This window comes from Lupinus angustifolius, chromosome LG20 (assembly GCF_001865875.1).
Source record: "Lupinus angustifolius cultivar Tanjil chromosome LG20, LupAngTanjil_v1.0, whole genome shotgun sequence".
Taxonomy (NCBI): domain Eukaryota; kingdom Viridiplantae; phylum Streptophyta; class Magnoliopsida; order Fabales; family Fabaceae; genus Lupinus; species Lupinus angustifolius.
The window spans coordinates 2,024,695-2,046,331 of NC_032028.1; the positions used below are offsets into that span (position 1 = coordinate 2,024,695).

The window sequence follows — 21,637 nt, forward strand, 5'->3', positions numbered from 1 at the left end:
TTGACAATGACTCATGATCTTTTCAGAAAAGCTGTTTAGGCCCAAAATAAAAAAATCAGATAGAATAACCCAAATAACGGGCCTTGCATTTACACATGCTTATGGCCCAGTTTTGTATCACGTGCTTATGTTAGTGCAAAAATTGTACGACCATAACTAATGATCCTAAGCCACGTGGCTCGTCACGTGATACTATGAGCTTTACTCTAGTGCATAACAACCCACCCGTTCCAGTTTTGGTGCAAAACACTGAACGGTATATATTTTACGTTGGACATGGTTTCACTGTGATAATCATTACCTAATGACACGTGTACGGTCATAATCAATTGGCCATAAAAGAAAATAGCATAGATCTGTGGTGAATGTTATTTCTCAACCTCACTCTTCAACTTCTCTGCCGGATATAATTTTTCCGGCGACGGTTCCGGTGAATCTCGGTGTTGCCAGCTTCCACCAATCACTGCACTACGGTTCTCTATTTTTTATCCCCATCTTAATTGGTTGTTTATTTTTCAGCGTGATCGAATTTTGTTTCTTATTTTAGGTTTTTCTTCTTTTAGTTTCGCAGATTAATTTGATAAAGTTCGAGTCTTGAAGTGGCATGGAGTTAAATGCGTAGTGGATTTGAGAGTGTTGTATATTGCTTGAGTATTGAAACGCCTACTACAAAATGGTAGCTTCAAAAAATTTAGAACCTATTTGCATGGCTTGAAATTCATTATTGCTTTTTTGAGAAAATAAATGAAATGATGTTTCTTTTATGATCCCAATGTTATTAATATACAAATAAGGAGCTAATGTGGGAAGAAACCATGTTGTAAGAAACTTTACTATGAGGATAGCTACTTTGCTAAGCAAAATATATCTGCTGTGATATATCTTTTTTATTTTATTATACAATTGGTAGTTATTTTATTACTACATGTTCTATCATAAGATAAACATTGTAAGCTCTGGTTTTTTGTAGTCTTTTCAGCATAAAAACTGTTCGATACCACGTGATGCTGGCTGTTTAGCTAAAGAAAATGTTGGATATGAGAATTCTTCCAGAATTGAAGCAAAGCGTGGTCATCAGTGGTCTATGAATACGAGTGAACCAGAAGTATTCGGCAGCAACAAGAAGCAAGCACTTGAAGATGTCAGTGGTAACCCAATTTCAGGAGTTTCACATGTAAATATTTCTCCATTGGATACCAATTCAGGATTTCACTCAGTTACAAGTCAATCTTCTGACCGCGTTTTTGGGTCTGGGCTAAGGGCTTTCAATTTGGTTGATAAGAACATGCCATCAATTGAAGATGGGAATCTGAACACAGGAAGGAGGGAGTTTGAGAATCAATATGGTAATGATCCATCGGTGGGTTTATCAGTCTCTCATACCATTGAGGACCCTTCATCATGTCCCAGTTTTGGTGGCATCAGAAAAGTTAAGGTTAGTCGAGTCAGTGATTCTAACAAAGGCATGTCTTCATCTATGGGATATTCCTATTGTAGGGGAGATAATAATACAATTTCTATAGGTGTTGGATGCAGTAAGGATGATGGCAGCATATCTTTGGGCCCAACTTATAGCAATGCCAATGATAATATCATCCCTACGGCGCCCACAATAACTAAGGCCGATGGCGATATTGTTTCAGCCGGTGACGCCTTCAACAAAGGTGGAGGGAGTTTTATGTTGATGGGCCACAATTATAGCAAGGGAGATGAAAATGTCTTTTCAATGAGCCAAGCCTTTGACAGGAGAGATGGAAATTTCGTATCAATTGGTCAGTCATATGAAAAGGAAGATGACAATATGTCATCTCTGGGTACCATATATAGCAAGGGCCATGAAAACTCAATATCAATGGGTCCAATCATTAGTAGATCAAGAGAAAACTTCACAACTACTGCTGCTTCCTATGACAATGGCATTAGTCCTATAATATCAATAGGTCCCACATATGGCAAGGTGGATTCAAACATTGCATCAACAGTTCCTTCGTATGACAAAGAAGATTCTAGATCTCTAGCTACGGGCAACAACCACAATAAGGGTGATGGAAGTACATCTTTCGGATTTTTTCATGATGGCCCTGAACCTAATCAATCTGGAGGGATTATTAGTGGCTACCACCTTTTGATGATGGGCAATCAGACCTCATCTCAAGGGTTGGATGTCAAGAAGGCTCTGACTGAGTCCAACTCAGAACTCACTATATATAACACCCCAAAATCTAATCCTGAGAGTAAAGCGCCAAAGACAACCAAAAAGGATACCACTAACAACTTCCCTTTAAATGTGAAAAGTATGTTGTCAACTGGTATTTTTGATGGTGTTCCTGTGAATTATGTTTCTATTTCACGAGAGGTAACTATTTTAATCTTATATATGCTTTTTCTGGAGCGTTGAAGTTCCTTTAATAATGAATAATTTCTGTTAATATGTTTGATATTATGCTTGTTAGAGAACTCTTACAGGAATCATAAAGGGAGCTGGGTATTTGTGTTTGTGTGATGACTGCAAGGAATCCAAGGTTAGCATATCATATTGTGTATTTTATTTTGTATTTTGGATGATCTAAGTGATTGTGCAATGTGCTCATATATTGAATTCTATCAGAAGGCTCTCAATGCATATGAGTTTGAGCGTCACGCTGGTTCCAAGAGTAAACACCCTAACACTCATATATACTTTGAGAATGGCAAAACCATTTATGCTGTTGTTCAAGAGCTGAAAAGCACTCCTCATGATATGCTTTTTGATGCAATTGAAAATGTCACTGGCTCTACCATCAATGAAAAGAATTTCCGTAACTGGAAAGGTAATAATGATGTTTTGTTTTTTTTTGTGGCAAAGAAAACTAGGCTGCACACCAATATCCTTGCTTTAGTTGTTAACACTTAAGTATAGATACAGAACAAATCCTTCAATCTTAATTTTTGAATGTATTTCCCCTCTTATCAGCATCATATCAAGCTGCTACTCGAGAGCTTCAACGCATATACGGAAAAGATGAAGTGATCACACGATTTTGATCTCAGTTTTCTACTTCCTGGAAGATCAGAATGATGGTACATAGGTGATGTTTCATAGTGCACATGAACTTAATAGTGGGTTTTAAGACTATTTGAAAAGATTAAGCTGATGCAGTATTGTAGGAATTTGATAGTTTGATAATGTAAATGAAGATGTTTGGTTTATGGTTTAGTTTTTCCCCCCTTCAATATCCTTTTGCTGGGTCTGTTGGATACATGTTCTCGTTTTTTAGCATAATATATACAATGACAAGATACATAGCTCAAGCGTATTGACCGATGACCAAGTTCCAGAGGCTATTCTCTACCAAAGACCTCTCGTTGGCATTTTATGCCACGACTTAATTGTTGATGCATTTACAAATTATAGAATAGAAAAATTGTGAAAAATATCACCACATTCCACTTAAAATGCAGCGCGATAGGGTAAACTGCAGTACACTCATGTACAGGGAAAATGAAGACTTCAGAGTTATAAATGGAACAGACCCTAAAAAGCCTCTCCCATCCGTCTCTCTTTTATCTGTATCAAGTTTTTTCACACTACTTGAGTAGACATCTGTAAATAAGCATATGTAGTTTCATACATTATATTATAAAACGACATTTATATAGATAAAGAAACTTGATTTGTGGAATTAAGGTTCAGAACATATTGTACTACACTTTATAAAATTAAGGTTCAGAACAGCATTCCTGAGTTAAGGTTGACAACATGGTCATGTTTAAGGTTGACAACGGGATATTGAATCATATCACATAAAAAAAACACTATGAACCAAATTGCCAAACCATCCCACACTGAATGACAATATAGCAACAATAATAACATAGTTGAACCGTTTCAGTAAGCATGGGATATCACAACGTTCTTTACTTATGATGGTCTTTTAGGTTCATTCCTAAGCCACAACATTTGAACTGATATATAATCTATCCGAATCTAGTCATTTAAGAGTGTCAAACTACAAAGGAGAGACGAAATTGAAGCAAATGAGTTAGTCACAATAGATTCCAATAACTAAATGAGCAACAAATTTCAAATACAAACTTCAAAACATGACATCAAAATACATGCTCCCCCTTATAATGTCATCAAAATAACTTTAGCACCTACATGAGTGCAACTGTTGAACCCGCGCCACTCTTACTGCACATACTGATTCTTTTCATGAGCCGCAGCAAGCCGACTTCTGTGCAGCTTGACCACCACTGGCAGCCTGGTCTGGTTGGTTAATCTTGATAGTCTGAGGCTGGACCATCACACAAGAGAATATCATCATTCAGCAATAAGAAAGAAGCAATAATTCTATGTATCTCCTTTGCCAGATAGGAGATCCAAAATATTTGCTCCACATTTTTTTTCCTTTAAAAAGTACTTGATACATGAAAGATGAAATTCCAGTCTTTCAGAATAGAAAAATTTATACAGAGCAAGGAGGGCTCCACTCATGAAGCACTAACATTTTTCAAAAAAAAGGGAAAAAAAGAGTCAAATAAATACCTCAGCTCTAGAATCTGTGTCTGCAAGCCTTCGCTTAATGTCTCTTGCTATTGAAAAGAAAACCTCCTCCACATTCATGTTTGTTTTTGCACTCTGCATGTGTTCTTCAATATATGTATAATGAAATAACATAATTCAATGAAAATCTGATTCACTAGCTTGTTGCCACTTACAGTTTCAAAGAATTTGATACCATATTCATCAGCAAGAGCTTGACCTCTGGAGGTCGGCACAGCCTAGAGGAGAAAATTGAACAGCTCTCATTTGTATCAGAGAGTAATAACATTAAGAGTTAAGACTGATGAAAGCAGGCAAAGAGATTGCATTGCTCAATATCAGACTAGTAAGCAGATGTAGCTAGAGCAGGGAATCAATCATGCAATAGAAGTCGAGTCGGTTAATTTTAAACCCCGGTAAACGACCACCAAATGAACATACCCTTTTACTTTCACCCATATATCAGCCTTGTTCCCTACAAGTATGTTGTTTACATTCTCAGAAGCATGTTGTTCAATGTTGCGTATCCAATTCCTAATATCTAAACAGAACGAAGCAAGCTACATTCAAAATTGAAAGTCGGCTAAAATGGGCAGAGGAAGCTCATAAAAAGGAAGATCAATTTGTCTACCTAATTTAATGTAAATCAAAGGAGCAACAAGGAATGGAAAAAAAATCAATTTACTGGGTCATACAAAACCAAAGCTTAAACAAAGGCAATAGTTCTCAAGCATTGGAGCATAAATACATCAAAACATCATAAAATGTTAATTGAAATGCCTTTAAACTTCCAGTGAGACAAGGGAAAGCAGAGTACTATTGAAAGATGCTTCATCAGTAGCATCATATACCAGCAAGATGCCCATGGCTCCATGGTAGTAAGCTGCAACATCACATAACTTTGTAAGGAAAGTTTTGGTTCATAAAAAAATTGAGCATGCAATAAAAGTACAAGATTTATCCAGAAACTGAAAACAACAAAACAGGCTCATATGTAATTTAGATTTATGAGTATAATACAGAATGATTTAAATCAATAATCCTTTCAAAGATTGTAAGTTTAGCATGAATGAATTATTTTCTGTTAAAAGATTCTCAACACTCAACCAATTTATTGATAAAAAGGGTGGACCAGTACACGAGGCTCCCACTTAGTGAGATTTGGGGAGAGTAGATGTACGCAACCTTACCCATACAAGTGAATAGATTGTTTCCAGGATTTGAACCTGTGACCTATATGCTTCAATTAATCGCAACTATGATAGTTCAACCAAATCCTACAGGGATTCATGTGAGCAATTGATATAAGCTTATTAATTATACCCAGTTTACTCCCTTTCTCATCATATGAAGCAAAATAGACAGTAGAAAAATTGGAATTCTGAGTTAGGTGCACAAGACAAAACACATACCTGTGGTAATAGTTCGAAATCACTAACATTAATAAGTAGACAATATAGTCACTAGTAACACAAGGCAATCATTGGCATAGCATTTTTACACATGATAGAAAAATTGTATAGATGCAAACCCAATAGTGGTGATGAAACTGGTAGTGAAGGAACCATCAGAAAATTGCAAAAAGACAATACACATGAAAAAATACTAAATAATATATTCTTATATTTGGTGATTATAAATTTATCCTAAAATATGAAACAAAAATAATAATAAAAAATTGTTCACCTATGCTTTATTTTTCCATTATAAATACAAAAACAGAATACAATTATCGAAATAATAAATAAAAAACAAAATATCTGAAAAGGAAAAAAATGAACATGTTGAATTTGGAGACAGACCACTGTCCAGATTTCATTTAGATACTCTACTCCTGGCCGCACTAGATCACTCAAATGCCATTCCGTAAAAACTTATTTACTGAATAAATTTAAGTGTTGCTAAGTTTGTTACTATGATTATTCTCAACTGGTCATGGAAACTAAAATCTGAAATTTGGAGAATTCAAACAAAAAACTAATAACTAATTTTGTATGAATAAAACAAAAAAGTGTGAAACTAAAAACAACTAAGAGTAACAGATTTATCTTAATTACATTCTGTATACATTTTGTCTAAAACATTACATTCACCTAATTAGACAAAAGGAGGATGATCTTGGAATTTTGACTTTGTTTCAAACTATGAGTTTCTCATAAACATTAAACAAGTACATCAACATTCATTAGCATGCAACACAATTTTGAAAATGATAAGTCTTGGTGCAACTAATTTAAGAAGGGCTTTCTACTGTGATTTGAGAATTCAATAGTTATATTATAAAAAACACTACCTCCTCCCATGAAAACATAGATTTTTTATTATTACTTAATAGATGCTTATAGGCACAAAATAGAAAGAAATTGATAAGTTACATACTTGAGTTTGATTGCTCCTCGTTATAAACAGACACATGGTTAAAGTTTCTTGTGGATCTTAAACTTCCATCTGATGGAAACATGTAATCTGGTTTATTAGAATCTTCATTCAAGTAGTGCAAGTCAGAACATCCTTCAGGATTCTCAGAAATTTGGCCATGGTGGCTCAGTTCAAAAGTAATGTCCTTGATCTTTTCCTTGCTTGGAGTTCCATTCCCTTTATCAAATATACTCTCAAGAATCTGAAGTTGCATTGGTGTAGGTGTCCATCTTTGTCTGGATGTTATTTTGTGACCAGTAGATATCATCAATGGGTCAGCCTAACCCCTTATCAAAATCAAAACATCAACATTTAATTTCGGTAGAAAATGTTGATATGCATTCTTAGTGTAAAAATTTATGCACAGACAATACATCATATATTATTCATTTATATTATTTTTTTAAAAGAGTCAATCATCATTAAACACAAATGACAGATGATACACTAACATTGTATTAAACTCGTACATTGTGTCGGTGCATATATTTATTTCTCTAATAAATTTTATATGATAAGTAAACGTTTCCCTTACTTGACTTTTTTTATGACAGGTACTTAATGGTTGGTGAAGGCTGGGAAGATGGTATTTTTTTGGGTAACCTTTACAAATTTCAAGAGTGCATTTAACTCTAGAAGGTTCAAAAATGTTTGTGTATCCAATCAAGCAATATTGACACAAATAGCAACTGCATGGCATGTATGATTTTAATGTCTAAATTGAAATCTCACTAGCCTTATATATTGGGAAAATAAGGTGTGGTTGATGTTTTGCAATGTCACTTTCTGATTTCTGGAATCAGGCTAGCTTAGATTATTGGAAAATTGAAATAAATAGGGGATGCCTTAAATGTCTTTAAACATGTGGACAATCTAAATTACCACTGACTAAATGATGCAGAGAAATTCAATTAGAACGAATGAAATGAAAGGGCATAGTTGCCAAAACCAAAGTTGAAAGATATTGTGTGTTTTTTCTACTTTTTCTCTCTTCATTATTCATAGAGATCATAAAATGATTTTGGGGTCTACATAAGGTAGAGGAAACACAAGGAGCAAAGTGACATTAACATAGATTAACAAACATTGAGCATTTATGATCAACTCATAAATAAACAATTTTTCAACCAAACAAGAAAACACATGATAGCACAAAATACAATAAATAAAAAAAGAACCTGCAAGATCATGGTGAGCAGAGAGTGTTGAATGCATCTGAATAAGTTGGTGAGAAATGGTTTCATAAACTGAAATCTGCTTCCTCAGAGTTTCTAATTGCTCATCAGTCATCACCTTAACATACATCATTTCTTCACTGTTTCTGCCATTCCATCATGTTCAACATTTGTTGCTTCTATGTCTCAAAAGAGATAACAATGATAAGAGAGAGAATAAAAGAAAGTCAGCAAATTGGTTTGTTACACAAAAAAAGTTAAATAAAACAAAACATAGAGTATGACAATATAGACAAAACATCACTTACATGGTTACATTATATGTATTCGGCGCAAACATGTGAATGTATGTACACTTTCTATTACTTCAAAATTTGTCCTAAGAATTGATGTTATTAATACATTTTGGGTTAAGATGTATAGTTATTTACAATTTTAATTTTATTGATTCATTTATTTTATTATTTATGAATTTTAAAAACCACATAAAAGAAAAGTGGTCTACCTATGAGTTTATTTCCATTTTCTATCATCTCCAAATTTATTTTTAGAATAGTTTTACTATAAAGTTGCCTATAAAGTTCAATTTTCTATCAACTAATAATATTTACGCTATGTAAATAGTCGTCAACTTATATAATAACCAAGGGTCCATAGCTCAGTGGTAGAGCATTTGACTGCAGATCAAGAGGTCACCGGTTCGAACCCGGTTGGGCCCTTTTTATACATTTTCCTTTTGTTTTCACCTATTCATTCATTTCATACTTGACGCACTAATCTTATGCTGATTCATGTGTTTGTTATAATTTGTTCAATCATAATCTCATTTGCTAGTTTATTAACCAAGCTAATAAAACTACGGTTGGTTTGAATTGAATTCATTCAGTTTATTAGCCAAATTTATCACTATAATTTACCAGTCCAATGTTGCTCCCTAAAGACAAGTTGTACTCTACCTTGACAATCATTGATTCAGATATAATAACTCAGTCACTTAAATTTGTTAACAAACATTGAAAGAGTGAGAGAAAATGGCAATGAGAATAAACTACTCCATACAGAACACTCTCTGCCATCTCAATCCTTCTCTGCTTTGTCTCCATTTCAGAACTTCTCACATTAACCTCAAACCCCAATTGCGTTTTTCTCAAAACTCTTCTCACGGACAACCTTTGTTCTGCACCTGTGCTACCAACAATACTAATGATTTGCATTATTATTTTGTTGTTTGTTAATATCTTTATTACACAAGAAAATCATGAGGAAATGGGGTTTGAATTTGCTAACTTTTTCAGCTTCTTGCTTTGGTTAACCAACCCTCTTAGGCTTATCCATTTTGGCCTTCAAGTGTGTCAATGTTTTATCGTATGTACACCTATGCATGAAAGCCATGAGCTAATAATGCTTTGCTTAATGAAAATGAGGATTAGAAATTTAGGATGCATCTTATTGATAACTATAATAATAAATAAATCGTAATCTTTGAGAACATTTCACACCTTAATTACGAATTCTCATTTTTTTTTCCTAATTCTAACATGCAAGTAGCACTATCTTGAGATTATGTCTCAAGACTAGCTTATGTATTTCAGCAGTGCTGCTAAAGAAGGTTCTATTCAGTTTGAAAGACATGTGAACTCGTTTGTGAAGACTTCAAATTTGGCAACACCATAGATACTTGACTTGTATGACTATTGTAGAACAAGGGACTTAAAAGTTAAAACAGCATAGTGCATCAGATTAACATTAAGAAAATATCAATATTCCATTCTAATACAAAAAATGCTTTAAGGATAAAACGGAACAACTTTGCCTATGGAGTTAACGCCGCAAACATCATAGCAGAGACTTAGACCACCACTTTTGAAGTCTAGTTGGAACTCAAATCCTTGCTACCTATATATGCTTAAAACCTTAAACAAGCAAAACTGCATTTATACAACCATCGTTTTCTGGGTTATTGGTAACTTGGGCATATTTACCTGCCATTTATAACAAAGGAAGAACAAACACATCAATTTCAGTTAAAATTTCCACCAATAGTGACAACTAAATTACTTGAAACTCAATCGATCTTACCCCACACAACTTTCCCTGCGGGCGTGACCAGACCAAGCTCACTGACATTGACCTGAGATAACAACAAATAGACAAATAAGAAATGATAACAACTTGATAACAATTCATACTATTACTCCAATTCACGAGACCGTAAGCAAAATTAATTTACTAGACTGAACTATCCTTCAATGAAATGCACAATATATTATTATAAAAGTTAACTATGACTCACATGGTTCTCTAGATGGACATATTTTTGGACGAAAGAAAGATTACTGAACGGACAAATAAAAGTGGACAGAGGAGGAAGCATATTATGCTTTATACTTCACGATACATATTAGCACATAAAAAGGATGTTAGGCTCGACTAAGATGCATTGAATTTTGAGCATGAACATAACCCTCTATTTGAAGAGCAGGAAAAACAAATACCTCAATTATAGTTCCCTTGGTCATGACACCAAGGGATGTGTACATAGGGCCATTAGGATTTTTCTTCACTCCAATTATTTCTAAATTGAAGGTGCATTTAAGTTCTGGATGAGTAACATGAGCTTTTGTGAATCGCAATCCTGAAGGGCGGATGAACCGCTCATACTTCGGAGGTTTTCTAGTAAACCCAGGACCAACAAATGTAGCTTTCGTGACCATCCTCTTCCATTGCTTGGCTGCAAAATGGCAAGCAGCATATTATCAGTTTCTGCCGGTGATCATGATGAAACTGTGTAATACCCCTTAAAGTGCTTTCAAATAACTAAGACTAAAACAGAGACAATAAGATAGGTAGGAAGCAAAAAGAAAATCATCTCATTATTTAAGAAAACCACAAAGCGATAATTTAGAAATTAGTGTATTAAGCCTCCCACAAATATGCAGGCACCTAATTTGTTCAAGCAAATAAATATGTAAATGTACAGAAAACATATTTTGCAGGAAGATAAAGAAATAGCAATAAGGTAATATTATTAGTACTTAAAGAAAACATTTTTTGTACCATATTGATCATGAGAAACAGCCTAAAATCAAAACCACGAGCCCAGAAGTTAGAAGAACTAAAGCCAATAATTAACTTTGAAAGCTAATTAAGAAGAAATAAGGAAGATAGAATATAATACTCACTCTTTCTTTTCCCAGTTCGTACCACTTTGAACATTTCATCTTCAGCCACAGGACGTACCTGAAGAAATGAAGAACCATACACTTAGGTATCCACTCAATAGGAATCCCTGACTCCAAGAGGGGAACAAAAAAACACAAGGAAAAAGAAGCAAATTTCATCAATGGATAAAATTTATCATTATCGTAACAAAAACATGAATGCAAACACACCTTAGGTAGAGGAACGTCCCATTTCCCAGCCTTCTCCTTCCTCTTCTGCTTAATAGTGTTGCTGAGAACCTAAAAAATAGTAAACGGTCTGCTTATATACAGGAACAGAGAGAAGAATGATGACTAATGACTGTCTGCCAGTACTGCAAATGTGAATACCTTTGCTCTGGTTGTATTTTCACGATCCAGAAGGTATGCAGGAACAGCTCCATCTTGAACATTATCATCAGTCTTGCGCCTAGAAGTTGATTCTTCATGCATGGCCAAACTATTGACACAGAACAGTGAATTCAGTGTTGCTATTATCTAGTAACTAGTAAAATTGATAACCTATGGACAAATCTATAGTATATAATAATAAAAAAACTAAACTTACGAGAAACACTAAAAGTTATCAAATTTTACAAAAATCAATCCCATTTTTTGGTACCAGTACAAAAACAACATAATATATACATGTATACATACAAACATAAAAACAACCAAGCCTTTCGACAGTAAGTAGGGTCGGCTAAATAAATCAAATAATGTCATAATGTTTTTATCATAAATCATATCCATAGACACACTATTGGCCTCTAAATCTTTCTTAAGGTTAGCTCTTATTATTTTTCTTGATTTCCCTGTAAACTATAGCGATTGTGCTACTCCCCTTTATTTGATCTACTCTCCTTGCTTGTGCTTCTATATGTCTTCTTAACACAAGCTGAAACCACCTACGGCAAGATTCTATCATTCATCAACAATTGAAGCTAACCCAACTTTCTATCTGAAGCATTATCCTAATCATATCATGTTGGCATCTCCATTCAGAAAAAACACCATTGTAATCTCTGCTAGGTTGAGTTTATTTTCTTGTTAGATTTTTTGCCACCCAACACTCAGTCCCATTAAATAACACAGATCCATTAGCCGTGTCAAAAAATTTCTCTTCACCTGGAGAAATACATTTTCTATCACAAACGAAGTGAAAGTATTCTCCATCTAATCTAACCAGATTGGATCCTAAGGTTTACATTTCTAAATATTTCATCGACATTTTGTGTGACTTGTGGTATGGCATGGTCTCCAATCTTCACATATAGACTCCTGGATCATTGTACGCTCTTGCTAAACTTAGACTCCATACATTCATAAAAGACACATATCAAATACCTCGGCTTCGAACAAACACTTCAAATTCACTTACTCATAGTTCAAAGTAAGAATAAGAAAAAAGAAAAAAAGAAAACTCACGTCTTCTTCATCTGTGCCTTTTCTGCATAATTTTTCTTAGCAATCATCTTACCCTTAATACCAATAGCCTGTAACATTCAAATTAACAAAAAAAATCAAATTACAACAACAACAACTACATAACAAATATAATTAAAATAAAAAGAATAAGAATGAGGGAGCACCTTCTGCGCAGTTTGAGAGTGCTTGTGAATAGCACGCGCCTCTTTCTTGCGCTTGCGCTCGAAGTGATCAAGACGGTATCCATAATCTCTTCTATGACGTTCTATGTAATCTCCTTGAGGCTGTTTAAAACACGCAAAGAATCAGAGGAATAAAAATGGATGCGGTGTTCAAATAACATTGAAAGAAAGAAAGAATGAAGAACGAACGAACCATGGTGACGATGGGAAAAGAATAGAGATTGAAGCAGAAGCGAATGCGGCTGCTTCTGTTGAGAGTGAAGGTTTGCTTTGGTTTGGTTTATGAGTTGTGTGAGTGGGTGGGTTGGATATGGATTTGGGCTTTTTTCTTTTCAGCCCAATAATAGCGGGCTTATAATTAGGGCTACTTCAGATTATTACATCACATATTCAGTTATGCGTTAGAGTTGAAATTCAAGAGAGCTCATCTTTTGTCTTTTGACCGATCAGTATACTCATAAAAATATGTGCAATGAGTACTCACAATAATAATTTATATGACGGAATGAAGTTTATGATACTCGTCTCATGGTACATGCAAATTTATAAATTTAATTTTTTATATATTATAGTTTTTATTATTATTTTAAGATTAATATCATATAATTTTGTATTATTATTTTATAATAAATTATATTTATTTGACTATTATTGTAAATTTATAAAATATCATATTATTCGTGTAATAATTACTTTTATAGTTATTACAAAGTATGTAAATATATAATTATAATTAAAAAATCGTCGGATAACCGTAATTACGCGCTACCCGCACACGTACTTGTGAATATTGTGAGTTTGGGAATGGAAAAGTACTACTTGTGCCTCTTGTCATCCCTACTTTTCTCTCACATTTTGTGTCACTTCATGTATTATAAGTTATGTTATTTGAAAATATATGTTTAAATTAAAAATTTAATTATTAAATATTTTTCTAATCAATTACAATTCATAAATAATATTCCCAAATTCAACACCCAATGTTTATAACTGAATATGATGATAGTCAATTAGTGGAAGATTCCAAATGATGATACTATTATTACCCGAAAAATGTGAAGTTGAAGTGATGGGCTTTCCTTGACCCAAAACTAGCAAGATCCTCCAGCTATTGCTGCACTTGTTGTGCATACGGAACACGGTCGATTATTATTCAGGTATAAATTAAGTGAAGCAAAGCAAAGCACTACTATACCGTCTCTATTTATATTTTAATTAGTTTATAACAAACCCCACGTTACAGAACAACATATAAGGATAATTCATAATTCTCCATCATTTAACAATGCCCATGCCCCATGGTTATCCTATTACCACCTCTCCTATAATATCACTCTCCGGTATAACATCTCACTTAATTATTAAGGCAGAAAATTTGATTTTTGAGAGTAACAAACACAAATACTGAGAATGAATAATTATTTACCAAAAAATGTGAAGATATACTATTGGTAATATAAAAAAGTCTAATCCAAACATACACGTTATGCTATTATTCTTCTGTAGGCAACACCTTCTACAATTTGTTCTCCTCCTCTATAGATACTTTTCCATTCACTTATAGGTATAATATATCATAATAAGTAGTATCACTTATTATATTTTTTCTTCATCAATAATAGTTTACATCAGCTCACTAAATTACCCACATCTGACTCCATACCTTAATATTTATGAGCTATAAATTTTATAAGTAAAATCTCATGGTTTTCAAGTAGGAATACGTATAAATTTTCACTGAAATAATAATAATAATACAATAATATTACTTTATTTAGTAGGTAATATAAATATTTACATTCTTTTACAAAAAATTATGCATAAAAAATTCAGGCTCATTGTTAACATATATTCATCTAATACATAACCTAGACTTTATAAGTTAACATATATTCATATAAATATAAAATATGATGAGTGTTTGTACAATTTACAGGAGTCCTAGAAATACTCTAATTGTTTCAGTAAACTGTGGCTAAAATAAATTTATTGTCAAAACCATTTTGTATCAAATTCCATATAAATTGATCTTGCTCCAAACATTAAACAAAACTATATATATATATATATATATATATATATATATTTTGAACGTATAAAAGTTTTGTATATTGTCAATCAATCATTCAAAATTTATTTTTAATTATCATTTATTCTTCAAATAAAATAATACAGATAAATAGTGAATAATATATTAATTATATACAAATTTTTACATTGACAGTAGATAAATATTACACTCAATCATAAATACTTTAACATGCACATTTAATGTTTTTGAACAAGGTTGAAATTATCCAATACTTAAAACAAACTATATTGTGGATTAATAGTGTTAGGCATGTAGTGATTACAGGTTATTAACTTGAAAGCAACATTGTGAGTACTATAATTACTTGATTACTTAATAAATGACCTTACCCCCAAAAATTAAAAAGGCTGAATTCAAAATATAAATTAAACTTTAAACCTCACATTCGTGTCTTTGAATAAGGTTGAAGTTATTTAATATAGAAAAAAAATATAGACCAGATTAATAATGCTTGGCATGTAATGATTACGTGTTATTATGTAGAATAGACTTAAAACTTGAGATAGTACCTTTCATTATTATTTAATAAACCAAATAAAATGTGGGAGTGGCGCCGGCCATGATTTCAGGGCAGTGCTCAAATTATTATTAAAAAAACATCTAAAATAGTTTTTTACATTATTAATAATAAGTCATATATTTAAAAGTAGATAATAATTAAATATAAATTATAGATAATATAGTAATAATGCAAAAAACTTTTATATTATTAATATATATATATATATATATATTTCTCTCTTTAATTATCTGTAAACGTGTACTTTTCATTAAACTAAGCCCTCAAGTTTAGGATATTTATGGAATCAAAAGTGTATAACTTTTATAGAAAACAAAAAGAAATTGTAAATTTTTGAATACACCATTTTCAAGAAAATATATTACTAATAGTCTAAACCTTATAGCTGGCCAATGTAATTAATAACGAAAGTATACAAATTTTAAGCCCCCAAAGTCAGAACAGATATACAAATATTATTCTTGCAAACTTAGAAATAGAATCTAAGAATATATATTATTTTATATACAAGGCCGGTGTCAACATAAATTAAGAGAAGTCACCTCTTTTCATAGTCCATGTATTATGTATATATATATATATATATAATCACACACTTTCTGTTATACATTAGTGCCATTGAGAAGAAGTTAGCAATCACTTACATACACAAAAATATTAGAGATTGTGAGTTTGTGACCATTGAGTATGAATTGTTTTATGGTTTGTCAATCTCGCATGTGGATAGTGACCATTGTGTTCTACACATGCATTTTAATCCCATTGATGAAACTAAAGAGGGCATTGACAACCATGTTTTTATTTTATGATAACAAGTGTATATACAAGGAGACAGAGTTTCCTCAAATTCCTACACTACCCGTGGCGAGGTACGAGGATTTGAGGAACCATTGTGGCGAAGGAGGAGAAGAAAATAGAAGGAAAGATGAGATATGCTCTATTTGCTTGGTCCAGTTTGAGGGAGAAGATGCAGTGAGCAAGCTTAAGAGGTGTGGGCATGTGTTTCATGTTAATTGCATTGAGCAATGGCTTGATCGTAGTCAATTCTCTTGCCCATTTTGTAGGTCACTTTTATTTTCTTAATTAACATAATATTCACACCAACAAGTACAACTTGTTTTGTCCGGAGAGGTTGTTGTGTGTTAGAAGTATTGTTCTGTCTTATAATTGTGTCCGAAAAGTACAATAAATATTGGACTTTAAAAGATGTTCTCTATACATTTTTATTGTTAAATACAAAAATGTAGACAAGAGTAAGCTAAATCTTTCTTTGAAAGCTCTTAAATATAGAAAGAGCAACTCTATTTCCACACTCTAACATACTTTTGTATGTCCACATTAAATGTGAAAAGCATTTTCACCATAACTACTACCATCCTCCTTTATATCATTATAATTAATTACCATTTCTGAAAACTTCTTCCCTCGTAAGGGTGCGTTTCGATTGAAATATAAATTGTATGATTTTTAAACAGATTAATTCAGTTTATTGGAATGCAAGTTTCCACTAGAGTTCTTAGCCAATCTTAAAAAACCTTAGCATTTGTTCCAGCAGGCTACAGAGAAGGTTGAACTTATTACTGGTTTTCTTAGGTGCTGTTTTGGTGATATTCATTGAGTGTTACACGAGGGAAATGACATATAGGAAAGAAAGTAGTGATAGATGGTTAAGGCATATTATAAAATGGTGGATCAGAATGATATTCTTCTATAATTAAATCAACGGTAAATAGAAGAAATTATATGGGTGCTGAAAACTTTTATTATCGCATTACTACTACTACTGTGCATGTTATGGGACTATGCCTAGTCAATTTTGACAAGATTATAAAAGATGCAAACAAAATATGCTTCTTTCTCGGCCAAAGAATACCTGATTATATAAATAAAAAAAGACTACCAGTATTGAAATTAAAACAACCAAGTTGATGTCTGCACTGAAACAGTGTTGATATAACTCTTCCTTGGGGGTTAGGAAACAGAAACAATGAGTAAAGACATTATTTTTGTCTACATGCAGGGTAGAAATAAAAGATTTTTTCTCTGCAACCAAAACATTGTTTAGCAGCTAGTGCCCCCACCCACCTTAACTACTACCCTACTCCTTTATATATCTGTAACAAATTTAGAGAAAAGGGGTTCATTATTTACACAAAAAAGGAAGGGATGCTGAAATTCCTTCAGATTTAGAAGGCCTTTCCTCAACTCCGGTGTCCTTTGTCAAGACAACTTGAAGATCCAACTTGCACAAACGCTGAAATCAACTTCATTACCAAGTAAATGCAAGAGGAAATACTGATACATCGCAGTATGATCCACCAAAGTCTCATTTACACATTTTCTGGCCAGAATTCCCTGAAGAAAGCCCGCTCAAATTCTTTCTCCTGCATCTTCTTTTCAATCTCTTCCATCTTTTTCATCCGTTTAGAAAGTGCTTTCGCTGCTTTTGTTTTCTTTTGAGAATGTTCCTGAAATTTATTGAACTCAATGAGCAGCAGTAAAATAATAATTGAAATCCACCAATTAGGCTTCCACCTGACATAAAGAAATCAATGTTTTCTTCTATAGTTAATGCCTCCTTCCTTTCATTATACAGCATTTCTTTTTTTACTTTGAAGGGAGAGGAAGAAAGTTAGCAAAATAGTCCTACACTATAACTTCAACTTACAAGTTCTCAAATTATATTTCGACTGCCATGAGAATGACAAGTGATGAACCGAAATAGAATTTAATGGGAGGGAATACGATATTTCACAAATACTAATTAATAATAGTTCAATACATAAGCTATTCTCTACATGTGGTTATTTTATACCCAAATTACATAAGAATACAAATACTTATTATTTTTAGTGCGCTACAAATAACTGATTACTTATAAGAGTTTCCCAAACACTAAATACTACATTAAATTTCTTAGACCCCCACCAAATACAGTAGAATAAAACACGAAGCTTGAATAATCAATAGATCTCAATTAAAAAAAGCTCGGCCAACTAGCACTACTTTCAATAAAACATGGAGACCATTGTTATCTCCCAATTCGAAATGAAAAAACTCAGTACCATTTTTGCAGTTATATACATATGTTATACTTCAGAATATTTAGCCATGCCAAAGTCCTTCTGACAACAGAGAAACGGTATATAACAAACCATAACTGATTATCCAAATGCAAACCTAGATGGATACAAAAATTACCTGCTGAGTGTTCCCTTTAGAGGCATCACTATGATCAGGTTTCACAATCTTTTTTTTCACTTTATCCGCTCCCAAACCTCGTTTGTTATTCTTCACATAAGTTTCCACAGGTTCTATTCTGCCCTGTTTCCATAATAATCGAATATATCAAAATTATTGCAAGAAAATCCAAAGTATCCTTTTTATTTAATAATAAAAAATAGACAACCATTATGCAGATGAGAGGTAATGAAACAGGAGCTTAATAGTTACTTTGGGAGTTGAAAAAATAAGAAAACAAGCCTGACTTATTCTCATTAGTTATGCTATCATATATTCAAATCCTGCTTAAAGATTAAAATCTCACAAATTATAACACAAACACAATGAAGGTTAGATAGGTGTTCAAAAAGCAAAAGAGCTAGGAAGTTTAATACATTACACCAATACAATTTATACAAATTTCCCTTAAAAGATGAAGAAAAGGAAGCGTAAACACTTGAAAAATCTAAATTCAAAATTTACAACAATGATTAAGTTTTGACCGTTAATTCCATGTTACAATGAAAAATTAAGGGAGTGAGGGGAAAAAACCTGCTCAGATATCCCAAGACCAGACCCTTCTTTCCAACCATGCTTTTTCAATAGCTGCAAAAAAAAAAGCACTCACACAAATCATATTCCACATAATCCAAAAGAAAATGAATGATAAAAAATAAAATAAAAATAAACACAAATACATAATGAAAGAAAGGAAAATAACAAAGTACCTGAAACCCTATATTGGAAGAGTCGATTGCTATCGTTGAACTACTTGAACCTAACCTATCTTCCATGGCCTTAATTTGCTGCATAGACATTAAGGAAGTATTTTAGTACGTTCCCAAACCCTTCTCTAGTTTCTATTACAAGTTCACAACCCTCGAAAGATTAACAAAATTGATACCGTTCCTTAAGGACCACGCAAAATTCACAAACACGAACAGAATTGAAAAATCAATGGGATTTATATGAGTTTGGAACCTACTCTTTGTTACCTTGGCCGATCGATTCAGAGTTGCAACTTGCAATGAAAAAATGTTGTGTTATTTTCTTCTTCTTTCTCCTTTTGTTTTCTCTATCAATTCCTTTGATTCATTCGATTATTATTATGATTATTATTATTGTGTGTAGAGTGAAGACCGACACAGGCCCATAAAGCCCATAATAGAAGGCTTCGTTGTTTCAATCAAGGCCCAGATTAAGCAGCCCTACATTGAACGTGTAGTGTGATGTTTTTTGGAGCACATCTGCTATCCCACACTTTATGTCATTCCATGTACCATGAGCTAACTAATCATATGTCCATGGGACATGGAGTCACAATATGTGTGACAGCAGATGTGTACCCGATGTTTTTATGTAGGGTATTTGCTGTCTCCCACTTTGTATCACTCCATTTGCCAATATGTCATGAACATGTGATTGATTAGAAATATATTTAAGTTAAAATTTAATTATTAAGTATTTTTCTGACCAATCACAAGTACATGGCACATGGAGTGGCACAAAATATGAGACAACATATGTGCTCCCTTGAATGTAGGGCATGTGGATAATGATGTGGGAATGATTAGGCCATTTCCTTGTCCACTAAACATTGAAGTATGTCTTCTCCTACATTGCACATGATGTCCACGAGCGTTAGATCTTGATAGTTTCCTTTCTATTTCTGTCCTAAACACGTTTGATGCATGGGTAGCTAAACTTTTATACATGTTGCTAGAAAACATTATATAATCTTTTTCTGAATGTACTGCATTGTCACATTATCTATTCCTTTAGCATGTAAATGCAAGCAAAACTTAGATATGTCTCACATAAAAAAGGTAGACTTCCATCTCAGAATGTTTCAATGACAACCTCACATTGGCATTTATAAATAAATAAATAAAATAAAGTGGAAATATATCTTCTTTCCTCATCAAGCGTGTGCCATTCAAAGTTAATAAGATATACTTAGTTTGTTATTAATAGAATAATAATATTTTTAATTTATTCTGTCATTTTTATTTTTTGTAGTTTGTTTTGTAATAAAAATAATTATTGGGAGTTCTTAATAAGGGTAGGTGAGAAGGAGGTAGATGTTGTGAAACCCAACTAGAAATAAGAATGATGTCTGTCACTATGATAAAAAAATAAATGTTAGTTTTTATTTTAGGAGGAGTTGTAATAAATTATAAAATAATGTGTGAGATAAAAATAAAAATGAAGATTTTATTTGGTATTGGAGATGCTCTACCAACTAAGACATCTCATTTGCTCTATTTGCTTCACCCACTTGCAAAAGCGATAAATTTAGTGTTAGCTCAACACCAAGGCATAGGTCTACTAGGGTAAGCCCTACTGAACCCCTAATTATCGTACATGTTGAAAGGGTAAAAGTTGGATTCACGGGAATAGTCACATAACTCGAAAGAAATTAACTTATTGTCTAGAGGGTGAGCGGATACTTCTAGTTATATAAAAAATGACAACTTATCATTGATGGAGCCCATCTTCTGTCCCATAATTTGTATCTCTCCATGTGCCATAAGCTATAATTGATCAGAAAAACATACTTAATAATTAAGTTTTAACTTAAATATATTTTTTCTAGCTAATCAGAAATCCATGACATATAAAATGATACTAATCATTATGAGACAACAGATGTACACCTTATTATTGATATTCCCAATCGACAAGAAAATTGCTTTCAAAAATAGATGGCCATAAATTCTACAATATGGACTTGTCCTTATTTTACTTCCCCTTTTCCATCAAACAATCATGTTAACAAAGTCTATAGCCAAAAATAGTAAACACAGGAACATCATATCTGTAGATAAATAAAAATACTTGGTCCTCTCTAAATCATAGAAATAACAGATGTTTT

At 32.8% G+C, this 21,637-nt stretch overlaps 4 protein-coding genes, 1 non-coding gene and 1 pseudogene across 15 annotated transcripts; 2 read left to right on the forward strand and 4 right to left on the reverse strand.

Annotated features, from left to right (window-relative positions):
• On the forward strand, positions 295–3,339 carry LOC109336653. 6 transcript variants are annotated; one of them, XR_002106375.1, is made up of 7 exons: positions 297–473; positions 564–676; positions 971–2,356; positions 2,454–2,522; positions 2,609–2,810; positions 2,954–3,114; positions 3,150–3,339. XR_002106375.1 is itself a non-coding variant. In XM_019573383.1 (6 exons), the coding sequence occupies exons 2-6, from the start codon at positions 674–676 to the stop codon at positions 3,022–3,024; spliced, it is 1,728 nt and encodes a 575-aa protein (XP_019428928.1). In that variant the 5' UTR covers positions 295–473; positions 564–673; the 3' UTR covers positions 3,025–3,196. The 6 variants fall into 6 exon arrangements, 5 of the variants coding, with proteins under 5 accessions (XP_019428928.1, XP_019428926.1, XP_019428929.1 ...); XM_019573383.1 differs by having other exon boundaries at positions 295–473; positions 2,612–2,810; positions 2,954–3,196; XM_019573381.1 differs by having other exon boundaries at positions 2,954–3,196.
• LOC109336625 (ras-related protein RABE1c-like) lies at positions 3,947–5,961 on the reverse strand. 2 transcript variants are annotated; one of them, XM_019573334.1, is made up of 6 exons: positions 5,938–5,961; positions 5,343–5,408; positions 4,967–5,066; positions 4,702–4,764; positions 4,529–4,621; positions 3,947–4,277 (listed from the first exon to the last, which is right to left on the reverse strand). In XM_019573334.1, exons 3-6 carry the CDS (start codon positions 4,982–4,984, stop codon positions 4,194–4,196), a joined length of 258 nt encoding a protein of 85 aa, XP_019428879.1. In that variant the 5' UTR covers positions 4,985–5,066; positions 5,343–5,408; positions 5,938–5,961; the 3' UTR covers positions 3,947–4,193. The 2 variants fall into 2 exon arrangements, with proteins under 2 accessions (XP_019428879.1, XP_019428880.1); XM_019573335.1 differs by lacking the exon at positions 5,938–5,961 and having other exon boundaries at positions 4,967–5,392.
• On the reverse strand, positions 6,893–8,411 carry LOC109336624 (annotated as a pseudogene).
• On the forward strand, positions 8,766–8,837 carry TRNAC-GCA. The gene has a single exon. It is a non-coding gene; the product is annotated as a tRNA-Cys (tRNA).
• LOC109336623 (ribosome biogenesis protein NSA2 homolog) lies at positions 9,836–13,219 on the reverse strand. Its single transcript, XM_019573333.1, has 9 exons — positions 13,122–13,219; positions 12,911–13,030; positions 12,747–12,814; positions 11,670–11,778; positions 11,511–11,579; positions 11,301–11,358; positions 10,614–10,849; positions 10,198–10,249; positions 9,836–10,100 (listed from the first exon to the last, which is right to left on the reverse strand). The coding sequence occupies exons 1-9, from the start codon at positions 13,122–13,124 to the stop codon at positions 10,033–10,035; spliced, it is 783 nt and encodes a 260-aa protein (XP_019428878.1). The 5' UTR covers positions 13,125–13,219; the 3' UTR covers positions 9,836–10,032.
• LOC109335079 (G patch domain-containing protein 11) lies at positions 17,426–19,860 on the reverse strand. 5 transcript variants are annotated; one of them, XM_019571142.1, is made up of 5 exons: positions 19,748–19,860; positions 19,491–19,568; positions 19,315–19,368; positions 18,742–18,864; positions 17,426–18,008 (listed from the first exon to the last, which is right to left on the reverse strand). In XM_019571142.1, exons 2-5 carry the CDS (start codon positions 19,554–19,556, stop codon positions 17,871–17,873), a joined length of 381 nt encoding a protein of 126 aa, XP_019426687.1. In that variant the 5' UTR covers positions 19,557–19,568; positions 19,748–19,860; the 3' UTR covers positions 17,426–17,870. The 5 variants fall into 5 exon arrangements, with proteins under 5 accessions (XP_019426687.1, XP_019426683.1, XP_019426686.1 ...); XM_019571138.1 differs by having other exon boundaries at positions 17,426–18,014; XM_019571141.1 differs by having other exon boundaries at positions 17,426–18,014; positions 19,491–19,565; positions 19,748–19,846.

Excerpts from the sequence above, each read along its gene's own strand:
- LOC109336625 (XM_019573334.1), bottom strand. Across the intron at positions 4,622-4,701 it reads GTATCAAATTCTTTGAAACT|AGTGCAAAAACAAACATGAA; the intron begins GTAAGTGGCAAC and ends GAACACATGCAG. Across the intron at positions 4,278-4,528 it reads ACACAGATTCTAGAGCTGAG|CCTCAGACTATCAAGATTAA; the intron begins GTATTTATTTGA and ends GTGATGGTCCAG.
- LOC109336623 (XM_019573333.1), bottom strand. Across the intron at positions 11,359-11,510 it reads GGGACGTTCCTCTACCTAAG|GTACGTCCTGTGGCTGAAGA; the intron begins GTGTGTTTGCAT and ends TCATTTCTTCAG. Across the intron at positions 10,250-10,613 it reads CCAAGGGAACTATAATTGAG|GTCAATGTCAGTGAGCTTGG; the intron begins GTATTTGTTTTT and ends TTGTTATCTCAG.
- LOC109335079 (XM_019571138.1), bottom strand. The coding sequence starts at position 19,556 with ATGGAAGATAGGTTAGGTTCAAGTAGTTCAACGATAGCAATCGACTCT. Across the intron at positions 18,865-19,314 it reads GTCTTGGGATATCTGAGCAG|GGCAGAATAGAACCTGTGGA; the intron begins GTTTTTTCCCCT and ends TTATGGAAACAG. Across the intron at positions 18,015-18,741 it reads CTAAAGGGAACACTCAGCAG|TTTCAGGAACATTCTCAAAA; the intron begins GTAATTTTTGTA and ends GAGTTCAATAAA.
- LOC109336653 (XM_019573381.1), top strand. Across the intron at positions 2,523-2,608 it reads ATGACTGCAAGGAATCCAAG|AAGGCTCTCAATGCATATGA; the intron begins GTTAGCATATCA and ends GAATTCTATCAG. Across the intron at positions 2,811-2,953 it reads GAATTTCCGTAACTGGAAAG|CATCATATCAAGCTGCTACT; the intron begins GTAATAATGATG and ends CCCTCTTATCAG.